Source organism: Zalophus californianus, chromosome 4 (genome assembly GCF_009762305.2).
Source record: "Zalophus californianus isolate mZalCal1 chromosome 4, mZalCal1.pri.v2, whole genome shotgun sequence".
NCBI classification, from domain to species: domain Eukaryota; kingdom Metazoa; phylum Chordata; class Mammalia; order Carnivora; family Otariidae; genus Zalophus; species Zalophus californianus.
This window is the reverse complement of record NC_045598.1, coordinates 40,202,083-40,219,651: the sequence shown is the minus strand read 5'-3', so window position 1 is coordinate 40,219,651 and position 17,569 is coordinate 40,202,083. Positions and strand designations below refer to the sequence as shown.

Here is a 17,569-nt window from a genome sequence, read left to right as displayed (position 1 = left end):
GGTTATAGTAATGGAAAACAAAACATTTTCTTATGCTTTTCCTATGTACTGGATGCCCTTTCTTCACAAAACCAGTTTTCTGATATGCTGAACCCAGTTCTCACTGTTCGGGCCTCTGTTTAATTGAGCTCAATAAAATAATCAGAAATCTGAGTCTGGGGCTCATTTAGCTGTGCCTATAATCAGAGATTTATGTAGCCCAAATTTAGTAGCATTTGCATATTATTAAGAGTTTTATATTTTGCTTATTACTACTGTCAAAATAGTGGAAGAAAAATTTTTGTTGAAAGCTTTTTATGTTAGAGAGAAAAGATCATGTTAAGATTATTCAGTTTCCCTTTTCAAAGCTACTATGGGGGTCCCCCCAGCCTGAAGATTCTCTTCTGATTACTCTCTTTATCATCTCCTTTCTCACAGTTTAGAGCTTAAAGTGAGAATTTTTTTTAAGTGTGTTTTCCTGGCATCTCATGTTTAACAGTGTCAGGGGTTTGTGTCCCTGGAACGAAAACTGTTTCTCCAGAGCCTTTTTTCTCTCAGCTTCCAGTGAAAAGAGGGGCGAGGCGAGCCAGTCGCTTACCACAAAGCAATGCCACCACAAAGGAAAGATTAAGGGTTTAGAGAGAGGTCAATGTGGGTTTTTCTCTAACTAAACACTTTCCTAAAGTTTCCTTGTGGAAAAATAATGAAGTCATCTCAGAGTTTTTAAAGAATTTTTATTTCTTTTTCACCGTCTGCATTCGCTTGTCTTCTCAGCATGGATGTTTAATCTTCCTAGGCTTTGTGAATTGGCCCAAATGAATAAGTAGTGAGCTGTCTCTCTAGGAGCTAGAGGCTTATTCTAAGGGCCTAATCACTGAGTAAACACATCTTTGCCCTCCCTCTCACAACTGCGATATAATAGTTGAGATTCTAGCACAGTAACCTGGATATTGCAGGGACCAATGCTTTGAAATGCAGAATGGTTGATCCTCCAAAACAGACAGTGCCTGATCTTCGCCTGCCTCTTTCTTCTTTTTTAAATTAAATATTGCCAAAGAGATGCTGTTTTATTGCTTGATATTGTGCATTAGTGCCCTGGATTTCCAAGTTTAGTTTCAGTCAACACTGTTGGCTGCACTTATAGGGAACTCTGCATGTTGGGTTTCTTAGTAGCCTCTTCAGCACATGTGTGTTTGGTTTGGAAGAGCATTTAAATTAAATCAGTGAGATAGCAATGTAAATCGCTAATCTCTTTCCCAAAGTCTAAATGTTCCATTGCAGTGTTCTTGAGAGAAATGGGCGTTTTAAAGATTTAGCCATTGCCATTGTTTGGTTAGAAATATGCTGATTTAAAAGTGGACAGCTCTCTTGTTCCCATTGTCTCATTAAATGTAGTTGCTGAGATACGATCGCAGAATTAGAGGTTGACATCTCTCTGTCTTTTCAGCTAGAGAGCTCCTAAGAAGAGGAGCTCCGAATTTGTTAGTGCTGCCAGGTTCACGTTCCTTTCCCTAAAGCAGCAGATTTCTAGATTCTTTTACTGAAAGTGGTTTGCATGCTGCTGCCATTTGGTATCTTTTTTGCCGGGGGGTTGATAATCAACATTCAAGTTTCTTTCATCAAACATGCCGAGACCTATGCTAGCTTTAGGGATGCAAAGAAGACTGAAAGAGACCCAAACCTCACCCTTGAGAGACTTTGTCTAGAGGGGAAACTGATAAACAGTGATGATACTAATTGGGAAGAGATAGAGGCCCAGAAAAGGAAGCTCTTAACTCTACCAGAGGGAATCGGGGAAGGTTTCAGAGGCATTTGCTTTGAGACTTAAAGAATGAGTAGGAATTTACCAGATAAGTATCTCTTCAACTATGTATCTGATTACAAACTTCTAGAAGCCAGCTACTGTTACCTTCAGACATCAATATGGATGAAAGAAACCCTGAGTCTGTCTTGCTCACCATTTTATTACCATTGCTTCCTCCTCGGCTCGACACAGTATTTCAACAAATGCTTGTTGAATGAATGATTAAATGAATTGACACATGGAAACAGCTACTGTTGTAGTAACTGAGCTACTTATATTCAGGAATCCTGTCCTTATTCCCATTACCTGTTGTCTCTGAGGCCCCAGAAGCACTAATGTATGAGCAGTGGCCAGTCTGGCATCTTCATATTCTATGAGCAGTTCAAGCCTTAACTACAGTATGGTTGATTTTCCTACTACTGCTGTAGTATCAGAGCAAAGAGTACTAGGCGTAGCGTCAGGAATCCGGGTTCCAATCCCAGATGTACTACTTACTTACTAGTTGTGGTAGAATTTATGACAAGTCTGCTTTCTAAACCTCAGTTTCCTTGTATGCTGATAAAATTAAGAATACTACTTTACAGGCTTTTTCTGGGGAGATAAGTAGATAATGGGTGCGTAACAGTGCCTCCCATTTGTAGTAGAAGATTTGGGGATCTTAATCTACCTGTATACCTTAGTACAGAATTTACCTTGGAAGAAAATATTTTAATGATTACTTTTTTATTATTATTATAATTTGGATTATTTATCAGGATAATTCCAAGCATCAAACTTCAATATCCTTTCATCAACATGAGCCTTATATTTTTCTGTAAGTGTCCTACTTTTTTTGGAATCCCACACAGTGAGTTTTTCTTTATTATCATCACATCCTTATTTAATATGAAGGGAAAGACCCTAAGCTTCCTTAAAATTTTCCTTTCCAGAATTTCACAAATTGGTTTGTATATTGTCTTTACCATAAAATTTATCTTTCCGTTTCCTGGCAACTGACTGTTGTTAAACTCTATAAGGTGGCACCAAGAAGTTTGTCAATAACAATGTAGACTCTTTAATCATCCTTGTCACTGTTATTGTTAAAGTTGACATGTTGCAAATTGTGTTGCTCAATTTCAGTTTTTAGTTTCAATTATTTTATTGACTATCCAACTATGACAGGACACTTTTAAGAGAACAAATGCCATTTCTTGAAAGCAAGTTTTATCAAGCAAAGAGGAAGGAATAATTCTCCCTATGAGAAACCAGAGGGAAATTTTCTGGAACATAGACTAGAAAGAATTCATGTGAGGCGAACTATTTTCTACTATCCTTCCATTGACAATTAGATGTTACATGCTCTTACATAAGGACTTTAATATGAGAACACATTAAGGGCTTTGAAAGTACCTGTGGAAGTAAAACACAACTTCCTTTCAGACCTTTTCCTTTCAATTAGAAGAGACTTTCCAGTGTTCAGATTAAAAACAAAAAATACTAAGAGATTTTGGCAACCAATCTTAATCAGTATTTTTTCTGTGTACAAAGTTGAGATAGTTCAAAATTAATTTTCCCTTTGTAAAGTATGTTTAATATGAAGAATTGTAAACCCATTTTATTTAAAGAAAATGCAGTTCCATTGCATATTCTGCTTGAGTTAGGCTTGCACATGTTAATAAGAATCTGTGACAGTGGTCTGTAAAACAGAATATAATCATCCTACCCTCTTTAGGGTTTAAGGAAGCAAAATTTATTCATATTAGTAAATGCTATAAGAAGTCCAAGTGTCAGGTACTCTTTTAAAGGGAGTAGCATTTAATTTTTGTCTTTGCTGTTTATATCGACAAATTATGCTTTTCCAAAATTCAAGAAATCTCACATTAATGGATATTTTAATTCATCAGTCTTTTTTCCTCTTTTCAGAGAAAGCTTCTTGCTATCTACCTCCACCATGATGAAAGTGTATTAACCAACGTGTTCTGCTCACAAATGCTTTGTGCTGAATCTATTGTCTCTTATCTGAGTCAAAATTTTATAACCTGGGCTTGGGATCTGACAAAGGACGCCAACAGAGCAAGGTAATACTGTTGTTCACAAGTTATAAGTTGGGCTTCTATTTTTTTAAAAAAGTTATCATTGTATTTGGTTTCTTATCATCTCATAAACATTTTCATCCTCAGCATTAAATTCTCTGCCATTACATTTAATTATATAAAAGCTATTTGTTGTAGCTAACCTGCAGTTATTTACAATGGGAAAATATACCTCAATTTATAAACGATTTCTAAATCCAAGAATAACCCAAAAAACAAAACCAAAATACATTGTTTTCATCTTTTTGGAGTAAAACTGGTACAGTACATATCTATATACTGTATATTCCAATGTTGTCTTCTGTTGTTTAATATTTAGAGAAAATATGTTTTTAATAATGTTTAGAAAAGGCAAGGGAAGTCTAACATATAATCTTAGTAGTAAGTTTATTTTTTAGTAATTCCAGTGAAGAAGGCAGTACATTCTGGCTAGTCCATGGAGTTGGTAATAGCTTAACTCTAGCATATACTAATTGATGTAATTGCTTTATTGCACACATTCTTTTGCACACATCCATATTCTCAGTAGGAAAAAAAAAAGTCCTTTTCCTTGCTGTCAGGATAAATTTACTTAATTTGTTAATCATAATACCTATAAATGATGAATAATTCTTCATATTTTGCCTATTTGAGTTTCCCATCTGAAATACATTTCATCATGTTTAATTACACATGTGGCCATAACATCCAGTGATGTTACTCTGGGTGTGTTAACACAATAATAATCACAGGCTGCTGGTTTATGAGCAGGGAGATTAAATTAATTCATTTCAAGGCAAGCCTATTGTAGTTACCTAATTTAAATGTTTAAAGAACAATTAGAAATCATCTGATTTTTTTTATTATTTTATAGCTCGCTGAATCTTTGCTCATCATTTAGACTTTGTTTTATGTAGTCTAAACCTGAAAAGAAAGATGATTCTTCCCTTAAATGTGAAGCAAAAGAATGTTGAAGCAATTTCTTCATCTAATACTTCATTTCTTTAAGCAAATGGTTAGGAAATTTCACAGGATGACTTCGTTCTGCATTGGAAATGTTCCCTGTTATACATAAATAAAGAACCTTTAGCACCTGTATTTGTTTAAATTAAATCAGGTTATTATTCACACTCAGTTAAAGGTGATGAAAAGCAGTGCGAAAAACAGATAAAAATGCAGCATCGAAGGTCTTTCATGAAGCAAAATACATAGACTGGAGACTTGGCTAAATCTTTGACCATTCACTGGCAGTAAGGAATCTCCTCCTTTCCTTTTATCCACAACTTGATGGAGAAGGAAACACTATTTCTAAACCATCTGTAGTGGCTAAGTTCAGCAGGCTACCTGCTGTTATTTTGTTCTATCCTCCATTTAATTCCTTAGTTCCTTTTATTTTACAATGACAAAAAATTGCAGTGTAGTTTCTTTTGAAAAACAGTGTTTGAGGGTTTTTTTTTTATGACTGGCAATCAACAGCCATGTAATTGCTTTGTTATGTTTTACTAAAGAAGTCTGTTAAGTAGCACAACTTTGATACACTAGTAATAAGAGTTTGCAGGTTACAGAGACACCTGTGGTGACCAAAGCGACAGAAGCTGCTTATTAGAAAGAGCCAGTACAGCTGTGTCCTATTAACTCCTTATGACACTTTTTTTAAAACACAAAATAAAGGCCTTGTTTAAGGCTTTAGAGCTATTTCTCAATGAATTGCAGGACCAACTAAGAGGTATGATAGGTTATTTCAATCTACATTTTTAAAAAATATGGTATCTCATTATTACTATTATTATTACATTCATAAAAAAGAAGTGATATTAAAGACTAAAAATAGAAAGATGTAGAAATTTGTTTTAACAAATATTTATAGGAACAATAAACAGGGCCAATGGGAAGAAAGAGAATGTTAAAATTTCTAGAATTTAGGATACTTGGCAATCCTTACTCAAAATCAAATTCTATCCATATTACAAATTAAAAAGTATTTTAATTTAAGGTATTACATTTCTCTCTATAAAGCAAAAGAATTATGTAGATGCTTTTCATGTACAGCTCATTATTATTGTTAAAGCAAATGGAAAAGTATACATTTTACACACACAGGATAAAAATTCATTGAAACGGCATATTCCTAAAAGAGAGTAAAAGTGGATTTCTTTTTGCTATATTAAACTGTAAGAAAATTTTAATTAATTAGTCTGATTTATTGTCCCAAAAAAGGATTAGCTTAGCACTGGTTTTCTGACCACCCATCATAGATTCATCTAAATATAATTGTCTAATTGAGTTTCTGTCTTTGTGATCTTACTTAGATTTTTTTAGCACCACATTTTATCCAGAGGTGTTTGTCATAAAAATTTATTGCATTGTCCATTTGATACTATTAACACTGAGTAGCAAAACCTCAAACTTTCACCCTCAATTCAGTAGAAGACTGCTGCACTAATATTTATTGGTCAGTGAGCTACATTTCAAAAGTTGCTGTGCCATCATTTGCATATTACCAGAGTTAAAATGTGACAGATTAATATGTGAAAATATAGAAGAGATTTCTAGGCATCACAAACTAGATTGTTGCTCTGAGTTTCCTTTTAACTGTGATTTTCTTACGACAAATGTACAAGTTTGGAAGTAAATTCCTTGTGGATGGCTTGTCTCATCCCATATCCGGCTCTTCTAGTTCAAACTGAGGAACACATTTTTAAAATCCTGAGCTTGCCTGTAAGCTGGTTAGTCTGGATGACTCCTTAGTGATTTTTCTGGGACCACACCCTGACATGATAGGTAGGGACATTTGTGCCCAAGGTGGGTAGGGTCTTGCCAAGCATATTTACTTTTCCTTAAGAAATACTCTGCCAGGGGCACCTGGGTGGCTCAGTCGTTAGGCGTCTGCCTTCAGCTCGAGTCGTGATCCCAGGGTCCTGGGATCGAGCCCCGCATCAGGCTCCCTGCCCCCTGCTTGTGTTCCCTCTCTCACTGTGTCTCTCTCTGTCAAATAAGTAAATAAAATCGTTAAAAAGAAATAAAGAAAAATACTCTGCCAAACCTACAGAAACATTAGTCCTCCTCAGTTTATTGTGAATCTCTCATGTGTAGAAGATAAGTGAAGAGTTTTGAACTAAGTGAATGCTTTGGTAAAGTTACCAGAATGTGAGTGCCAATTGTGGTTAGAAGTTAAATTTCCTGATTTCGCTAACAAACTAGAATAAAAAAGAAATAGATATCTATCGAATGTCACTGTTATACACCTCTGTGATGTTGATGATTTGGATTTCCCACCTCCAAAATGATTCTAATAACTTTCTTTCTAAGTTGAATACTTAAGTTGACCAACCTATAGCTGTATAAAGTGGATTAGAGTAATTTCTGGATTGATCTTGGAACATTCCAAATATGAATTGGGACATCAGACTGTAGCAGTAATGATTATGTGCCTAACTTCTCCCTCACTAAATTGTGATCTTCTGGATCTTATTCATATTATTTATCTCATTCAACAAAGCACTTTAAATTTACAAAATTCTAGGAGAAAGAAACTCATTAAGCATTTGGCAAATGAATGAATGCATTCCACCAAAGAATGTGTTTATAATTTCAGTATTATATATCTAAATGTAGGTTTCTTTCCTGGAAAACTCTGTACAGTCTTGTTGGCTGCCATGTCTACTTGGAATTCAGGTCCATTCTTTCTTAAAGCAGTAGGCAGTAAGCCCTCGTTAGTCTTAAGAATTGCTAGAGGGTATAATTTCCTAAATATCCATCTGAATAATGGTCCTGAAAGAAACAGTAGGGTATATCTGTAAATGAAACAGCTAAAAACAGATAATAGTATAAACAAGGAGATCCCGCAACTCACTTCTGAAAGTGGCTAAAAGAATATCTTAAGAAACATATATTTCCTTCATGTTTATTCATTGAGTAAACATTTACTGAGTATTTCATGTGAACCAGGAATGGTGCTTTGCACTGAGGGTGAGAAGATGAAAAAGATACAGTGCTTACTCATAGTCTAGTAGAAAGACATGGAGCTAAATACGTAATATTAAGTATGCACAAGGTGCTTTGGGAATACAGGTGAAATTCAAAGGGAGTTACTCTACCTGAGTGGGCTAAAGGACTTGAAAGAAATGACACAGAAAAATGAAATTAGAACTTTTGTTCTTTTTATTTAGAGATTTTTATATTAGCAGCATTCCTAGTTTATTGGGTTGCAGATATTTGCTATTTTTGTAAAAGAATATTGGTATTTTAAGCCTCATAATTAAATATCAGAAATGAAGGATCAGTGGCTTACATAATTGTGGAGGAGAGGGCCCTGGCCAGCTAGTGTAATCCTCTATGGTCTGAACCAGATAGAGGATTAAGGTCAACCAGCAGGGATGGACAGATCACAAGCAGTTGTTTTGTTAATGATTCATCCCCAGTATTGGCATATGCTTACAGGCAGACAGTGGAGCAGAGATCAGATACTCTTTTGGATGTAGAAACATATAGAAAACTATCATGGATTTAACAATAAAAATATATTTAAGGACAATATACTATTAGTAAACAAATGTTTGTGCTATAAAAGAATAATTTCTTAAAATTCAGGACAGGTGTCACCTCTAGGAAGCCTTGCCACTGTCCATCCTTCTCTTGCCTCTCAGTATGAGTTAAAATGCACATTCTTTATGCTCCGATAATATCCATATACTAATCTATATTGATGGAATTCATTACACTATATGGTTATTGTCTGTCTCCCTATTAGGTTGTCAGCTCCCCAAGGGAGCTATGTCTGTAATCTCAATGTGTTACACAGTGCCTTTGAAAAAGTGAGTGTTATATTGAAAAATAAATAATCTCTAATAGTCTTATTGAATAATGAGAGAGACCAGCTTGGGTAATGGAAAAAGCATGGAAATGCTGCTGTACGACTCTAATTTTGTGATCTTCCCCCATAGCTGTTAATAGGACTAATAAAGCAAAAACCTTCATTTTCCTTGTAGAATGAACTAACAATGTCCAGACCAGGTACTTTGTGTTCTGCTGGCCCTGAAGCACTTAAGAATATTGTGGCCTGTGCTCTGTGCGCCAGGCACCCACACACCATCTGGAAAGAGACTTGAATTCCAGCCTAGATGAGTTCATCCAGTGGTTCCAGAGTTTCTTCCCCAGATTCACCAAGTCTCTCATAGTCCTGAAACAATTGGCCCCTCAAATTTGGCCATTCTGGGATGGAATTCTGAGCCTTCTGTGGTGGTGATGGCGCTGATTAAAGTAAACATGTCCATAGAATCAGATTGCTAGCCTGGCTACATGATGACATATGCCACAGAGCCAGGCAAGTTCCTTTTGGGCACCATTTGAATTAATTAAATATAGGTAGTACTATATAAAGCACAAGTACTATATAAAGCACAATAGACATTAATTTCCTTCCCTCTATTAGAGTTATTTGGACATCTATTGGTTGCATGGGAACATTGGTACATGAGTGCCCTTGGTGTGAAGCTGTGTTTTTGGCTATAGTTGCTTCATCAAGAAAAGCTACATAACAGGGCGCCTGGGTAGCTCAGTTGGTTGAGCGACTGCCTTCGGCTCAGGTCATGATCCTGGAGTCCCGGGATCGAGTCCCACATCAGGCTCCCTGCTCAACGGGGAGTCTGCTTCTCCGCCTGACCCTACCCCCTTCTCATGCTCTCTCTCTCTATCTCATTCTCTCTCTCAAATAAATAAATAAAATCTTTAAAAAAAAAAGGAAAAGAAAAGCTACATAGCATGTGGCACACTAAACCACCAATATTAACCAGTAATAAGTGAGTTAATAGGTATCTCTTTTTCTGACCAGGAGGGCCCACAAGGCAAATGTCTCCATTCATCCAGGATAGGTACTGGTTTATATGATATAATTCTAGAAAACTTAAACATTGAATTTGACTAGAATAGTGCCAGCTGAGGTCACCAGCTGCTTATATGTAAGTTGCTTATATGTAAGTTTCTGAGGTGGAAATGTTTAGCACATCAGCGTACATGCTACAATTAGGCATTGCACACTACTTCTAAGCTGTGTTCTGAGTAGCTGCAAACAGTTACCTAGGAATTACAGACAATTACACAGGTTGCATGTAGCATATACAGAGTGTTGTATTAAATTTTACCTACACAGTACCAATATTCACGGAATTCTTTTGCCTGTTAATATTAGCTTTTGAACTGCATGCCCTTAGGTGCAATATTTCAGATCACTGTAAACTTCTGCTGCTATGCTGACAGGTACTTGTTAGCCTTAATATTCAAATGATAGTTTTCCACATTACTTAATCTTTGGCAAGAGTTAATTGACTTAAAGCTCTTATTATCAGTAGGCTGTCTTCACCTGCACTTTCCATCTCAGTAATTAGCCATATTCACAGTGGCATACCCTTAATTCCAAACTACTCAGTGCTTCATGCCTGGCTGAAGCCTAGATGACCATGTTACTCTAACCCTACACCTCCATTTGATCCAGCAAATTTAGCCCAGGTGTGGGGTCTGGGTGGGAGACTAAGGAGTGTTAATTTCCAGCTGCTACCCTAGGAGCAGATATGGATTCTGCAGAAGTAGCTGATAAAACAGATGGATATGTTGTGGTCAGGGAACCAAGACTTCATAAGAGCCTTCATGCCAGATTTCCATATAATTTTCCCCAAACTTCTCTATTCCCTTTGTGCTACGTTTTCCTTCCAGTACTTTTAAAGGAAATGTATTGTCATCCTAAACATCCCAGGTCAAGGGCTTAATTAATGCTTTAAAATAAAGGTTCCAAAACACCAGGAGAGTTTGTCATTTTCTCCCTGGTTTGTTTTGTGAAGAGGGAGGAGAGAAGGTGAGGAGGAACCCCTCCTGTTCCATGATTACATCCTACCCACTCATTTTCTCCTTTTCTCCTCTGCTTTTGATTTTTAGTGGCGGTCTTAACAGAATGTCAAGATCAATTTGCAGCATGGTTTAACTCAAGGTTTGCGTTCTGCCAGCAGCAATTGTCCCTGCAAACAATGCCGTGTGTTCTTGTAACTTCAGAAGCTTTTAGAAGGATCATGGCAAGGGCAGCATCTAATGACTTTATTAGTGTAAGGTTTCAAAATGGGCTCCGTAATTGTTCATATCTCTTTGTCAGCAAGTCATAATTACTGCTCAGCATTGTCCAAGGGTACACTTGTGAATAGTTTTCTAATAGTACTGAAAGGAAGGGAAAGAGGGGAGGATAAAAGGTGATGGCCTCTTATGATTGAGAACAAGCCAGTCTGTATATAGATGATGGCTAAACTGTTTATAATACTTTACTCTTTTTAAGATAGAAGATTATCCTTTTTAAAATGTTCTTTTGGGTAATTTGAAATGACTAGTTTGGAAGCCTTTTTTACTGTGGTTTGGATACTTCCCACACTACTACCTAGTATTACAATCATAACTTCCTGGTGCTACATGCACTAAATCTGAATCAGTCTGTATTTTTCCTTGACATTAATCTAATTATTGCTATTTAGGAAATGTGCATTTAACTCAGATACAGTTTTCTGTGTGTTTTCACAGTCTATGTGAAAACTATTGTTAGAAAAGAACAATACAAAGGTGATAACTGTTGACAAGACCGTCCAAAAGAACGACATTGTAAGTTTTTATTAAATCTTTTTTTTTCTCATGCACTAGACCTTTCTTGTTACTCTTTTGGTGTTCTCCTTGGTCTTTCTGCTAAACCCTTTGTGTTTTGAATATTCGAATTATCTTTATTGTAAGAGTTACAGAATTAAAAGAATCATTGCCTTCTCAAGATATATGAAGGTTCACCTTAATGCCAAGCCTTTGTGCTCTGTTGCCAGATTTTTTCCTATTCTGTGACTCTCTCCATTCATGTACAGTTCTGTGCAAATATTCACTCCCAATAGCTACTTATCCTAGTATTGTAGAATATACAGATTCAAATAAATATGACTGCCATAGATATTTAATCCAGTGTTTATATAGAATAAAAAACATGAGTTATCTAATGAAACAAATTCTAAAAATAAGACATCTCCAAAATGAAATAGTTTTTTTAAGTAATATATACCCCATCATGGCTTTTAGCTTTACTTTTTGCCTAAAATTGAAAAGATCTCAAAAGATTTATTTTTTTTCTTAACTGCTTTGTTAGTACAAATAATTTTTATATTCATGGTTGTTTCTGAAGAGTTTACTAATCATATCATCTGTGCCACTTAAATCAGTAGTACAGTTCTCCTCTTCCATAAATACTGATAGTAATACACTCAGAAAAATTATAATGGAAACATGTTAGTTCAGTCGTATAAAACCAACTATGGAAACTGGTTCCTCTGACATTTTTCCAGTATTTTCCTGTCAGTCTACATAGATACTCAAAGAGGTTTTAGTGCCCAGTTATCTTAATGATCTAATCTGCTAAATATACCACCAAAAATTGAAAGAGCAAATAACTATTAGGCTGGAATTGGGGAGTCAGGTAGAATCCTGTTTCTTATTTGTTTGGGTAATTCATTAGGAAATAGGTTTGTTATCCTTTCCTCAAGGATGTGTCTTTGAACTTGATTGCATTATAGTAATAGAGAAAAGTGACAAACTAGTTTTATATTATTAACAAATAAAGGATTAACCTTAGGGATTTTTGTAAAAAGCCTTCTGTTAATTTATCTACTATTGGCTGATTCAGTCTGTAGCCACACCAACAATTTAAAGAATCCTTCTAAACAGTCTCCTTCAATGTATCTTTCTTTTCCTCAATGCATGATCAGCACCAAGAAAGTCCTCTTTAACATTCTTTTCTACACATCTCAACTAAGGAAAGAGTGAAGCAAGCTTATACGAACAATAAAGAAGCTTTGATTGCTGTTTCTCAATCTGAGAAATTATATTTCCGCCCCAGTATAAAATCAGGTATTGGTGGCTCTGAGCAGCACCCAAATAAGTTACTCAACAACCACAGCAACAAAAATTTATTTGGCTATTATGAAAGCTATGTAAGTATTAACTTTTTATTAGTTCTTAAAGCAAAACCTATACAAATTTAAATATGTCAGTTGCTGTTCTTAAAAGACTATGATAAACTATTTTTTCATTGTTTGTACAGATAGACCTCATTCATAAAATGTAGAGCAATTAGGAAGTGGGACTCAGTCTGGGAGTATGAAGAACTCAAGGAATATTAGGCAAGTGGTATAACATTTCCAGATCTTTTTTTTTTCCATCTCTAAAAATTGGTGGAGGATGCTAACAGCTGATCTATTTGACCTAAGACTTTTGACCTTTATCTCTAAAATTCTCTTTCTGATGACTTGGACACAATTGTTTTCAATAGAAAAAAGAGAAGTAAGCAAGATTTTGTTTTTAAAATAAAAGTTCGTAAAGTATGTAAGTAGATTATAGAATACTGCCCTTGCCAGTTTGTGATGATTTAGTTAATGTGACCTTAGTGGAGTGTAGCTAAGGAAGCCACTATCATTTTCTGCCTCTTTCACCGATAAAGGTAGCTTCCTTACCCTTAGAACTGTTCTCCAAGCTTATGCCATTTTTGACAGAAGCTTCTACTGAGAGAGTATCAGTAGCTAAGAACAAGACTATCATTACAGCTTTTTAAAAAATCAAAACACATAATAACTGTAACCATTAAACCTACCCCTCTATATGAGCTTATTTAATGCTCACTGTATATACATTATCTCATTTAACTACAATTCTACAAAGGTACAGTCACATATGTGGAAACTATTTTTGGCTCAGAGAAGTTCTGTAATTTACCCAGTGTCGTGTAAATGGTTGTACCAGGTATAAATCCCAAATCAACCTATGCTTTTCTGCTTCATAATGCTTCTTGCCCCATGACCTTGTCAGGCTAGATTATACAACAATGAAAGTGTACTGAATAACTGTATGCAAAACCTTGTGGGAGTTATAAGAGAAATATAGCACATGGACCTTTTGCGCAAGGAACAAATAAACATGGAATTCACTAAATCTTAGAGTTGCAGGTTAGAGAGGTATTCTCAACATCCAGGCGGCAGGTATTTTTCCTCATAGTGTGCTTAACTGATGTTACTACAGTTGCTACCTGAATACTGCTAGGGACAAAGAAATTAAAGCTTCAAAAGGTAGTGTATTTTTGAGCTACTTGAAAAGCCACAAAAGGTTTTTGCTATAGTGCTTCTTCCTCTGGAGGGCTTCTGCAACTTTCTCCTTTTTGGTTCTAGTTTTGAATTAATAAGCTTAACTTGGGAATTAATAAGCCTAACTTCTGTTCTGCATTACAGTCCTTTATCAGTTTGACCACAGCTATCTTGTTTACCCTATTTTTCTTGCTTTTTCTTACCAAGTATGTTTATTTCCATTGTTCCTTATATGCTAGGGTATCTAGACCCAGCCCATTCAGAAGGTGCTCAAATCAAGCGTAGTGCTCCAGAGCAAGTTTATTTCATGCTATGCTCAATTCTATTCTATAATTTTATTATTGGGTCCTATTGAATTGAGGTAGTCAACTAAAACCCCCTACCAGTTTTTCAGATATGAGGCTGCCGAGAATGGTCTGGGTCTGTGTTGTTAGTAAACTAGATCTCTGCCATTCTCTACTAATGCAGTTGACTGACAGCATCTTTTGAAGTTCAGATTCTATTAACTCTCCCAAGAGTTATCACTCACAAATGATCCTATAACTCCTGTCATTTCTACTGTTATCATTCTTGATAATTCTCTCTGCTCCTAGACGTATCTAACTCCAGAAAAAATTTTTTTCTTCTCCTTATTTACCAAACTTGGATGTAGTCATCAAGAGAAGCTTTATCACATCATATATTTTGATTTCAAGCACCTGACTCTCACCAACACTTCCTATTCCTATCTTGATCAAGTGCTGAAGTTTTTTTTTTATATTATGCCCTCTAATCTGTTGACCCCACCACTTTACTTCATCTACCCTTTTCTGTTTCCAATCTTCATTTCTCTCTTTGTCCTATTTAGATTTCAAGGTCCATCATTATCATCATTGTAATATCTTGAATTCCCTCACCTCTGTCTCCCTCCATTGTACTCATTTTGTTGAACCCAACTATTCACCTTCTCTGTGCCTATGCCCTTGCACTTGAACACTGCTAGAGACAGTCACACTAATTTTTTTTTTCTAAATAAACACAAACTTCAAGCAAACAATAATGCTGAGCAAGCCTACTGTGATTTTCTAGTTTTTCTTTCCCCAGATAAGATGGCTATTTCATACTACTACTCATTCGTTAAACATCTCATGTCCCTTGCTTCTCCCTTTCCCAGCTGTCCTCACTAGTTGAGAAAACAGAAGTCATTAGATAAAAATGACTCTTAATTTTCTTTCTTCAGGTCTCAATGTAAACGTCTACTCTTCAAAAAGGCCTACTGAACCCTTTTAGAGAAAGCTTCTTTACCATCATTCTCTTTTCATAGAACTCTCTTAGAACTTTTCATAATAAGCTGCTATTTTGCTTATTAAAATTTTGTTTTCTAATTCTTCCATTAGAATGTAAGATTACTAAGGGCAAGAATTACATCAATCTTCTTCACTTTGTTTCTTACTCCAGTACTCAATAATTACTTGTTGGATAATATAAAAATGCAGGAGCGCCTGGGTGGCTCAGTTGTTAAGTGTCTGCCTTCAGCTCAGGTCATGATCTCAGGGTCCTGGGATCGAGCCCTGCATCAGGCTCCCTGCTCAGCAGGAGGCCTGCTTCTCCCTCTCTGACTCCCCCTGCTTGTGTTCCCTCTCGTGCTGTGTCTTTCTCCGTCAAATAAATAAAGTCTTAAAAAAAAATGAATGGGAAGAAATTAGAGAGCGAGACAAACCATGACAAACTCTTGACTCTGGGAAACAAACTGAGGGTTGCAGAAGGGGAGGTGGGTGGGGGGGATGGGGTAACTGGGTGATGGGCATTAAGGAGGGCTCATGATATGATGAGCACTGGGTGTTATATGCAACTAATGAATCACTGAACACTACATCAAAAACTAATGATGTACTATATGTTGGCTAATTGAATTTAAATTAAAAACAAAAAAAAACAAAAAATATATAAAAATGCAGAACAGTGTAATGGTTGAGTATGAGTTAATTTGGATTTAGTCAAACTAAGATTGGAATTCTAGCTATGCCAGTGGGCCACCATAGTGACCTTGAGCAAGTTGCTTAAACCCTCTAAGTTGCAGTTTCTGTATTGGAAAATGGAGATTAAAAACTATATCCCTTAGAGGACTTGTTAGAAATAAGTGGGATAATTGATTTTTGAAAAGGGGCAAAGCACAAAGTGTTCAGTGCATTTTATCTATATGTGTATATTTTATTTCTTTGTCTCAAACATTTATGAAAATGTTGACAAAGCCAAGTGGTAAGCTGTTTGAGACCACCTTCAGTTTGGTAGCACTCTACAAGTTCAATTTCTCAGTGACAAAGGATTTATCCAACTTAGCCTACATTTCTGAATCTTACCCTGAAGGATACTTTGAGACACCTTGTCACTTCTTACTGAAGTCCAGATAGTTGAAACTTAAGGAATGCTCATGAGTTCTCAGCCTGGTAACCTCATAGTTAAGTTAGGTTTATTATGTTCTTAATAACCCGTGCTGCCTTCTAGTTATCACTATGGTATTCTAAGTGTTCATAAGCCATTTGTCTAAGTGACTTTTCTAGCTTTTGTAGAGGACTGAGGTCAAGTTTACTAATCTGTACTTTTTGAAACTCATGGTATTTACTTGTTTTTAGGGATGCAGATTCCTCAAATGATAGTCATTTTTATCATCATTCATTCTAGCTTTTTACTGACACATTTATTCTACTACCTATCCATTTCTTTGTCCAGTACTTTGTCGATACTTTGTCCAGTAACGTATCTATCCATTAAACATTTATAAACACCTGGGGTGACTCAAGTTTTTGAGTTTCCACTATGTGTCAGGTACAGTTAATTGTACTGTATTTATTTATTGAATTTCTACTATGTGCCAGGTACAGTTATGTACTGGAGTTTACAGTTTACTATTTATAGTTCTCATTGATTAATAAAAAAAATTTAACAGTTCATCTCAAGATTTCCTGGCACTGAATGCAAGAAAGAATTTTTTTGCATGATTATTTGAGAGTCATTTAAGAAATAAAATAGACAATTATTTTCTACTGTTGTTTGCATATGACAGATTATTTTAAATTTAAATAGATGTTTCTTATATCAATCCTCTGTAAAAGCAGAGGGCTTTGTATTAAATATTTTTTTCAGTAATGGTAATTGTTTTAGGGAGCTCAGGTGATATGGTCCTTAAATATTCCTTTTTGATGATCTAACTCATAGCTGGTATAGAACTTAAAGGAAAAGCCTCTGTAGTCAACCTGTCCATGTAGCTCTCTTTGTCAAACATCAGTTACCTCAAGTGAGCCTTTGTCAAGTGCTGGACTGTAATCATTTCTTGCTTGAAAGCTTTAATGAGTGTCTGAGATGCTAATATATTGGACTGTTGGTCATTTATATTTTAAAGACGTTCTTCCCATGTATGAAATTTCTGCTTATACTCTCCCACATTTTTTTTATCCATTAGGATGGCAGTAGGTGGGGAGATGGGCTACACAGGTGATAGGGATTAAAGAGTGCGCTTGTTGTGATGAGCACTGGGTATTGCATGGAAGTGTTGAATCACTATATTGTACACCTGAAACTAATATTACACTGTATGTTAACTAACTGGAATTTAAATA

At 35.7% G+C, this 17,569-nt stretch overlaps 1 protein-coding gene across 7 annotated transcripts in view; it reads left to right on the top strand.

The window, feature by feature from the left end:
- The window catches only part of FAF1 (Fas associated factor 1), a 489,041-nt gene that overhangs the window by 366,882 nt on the left and 104,590 nt on the right, over positions 1–17,569 (top strand). For all 7 annotated transcript variants that reach the window (XM_027624861.2, XM_027624896.1, XM_027624850.2 and 4 more), the window contains one exon: positions 3,686–3,840. In XM_027624861.2, coding sequence (XP_027480662.1) covers positions 3,686–3,840 — 155 coding nt within the window. The remainder of the gene's footprint in view (positions 1–3,685; positions 3,841–17,569) is intronic.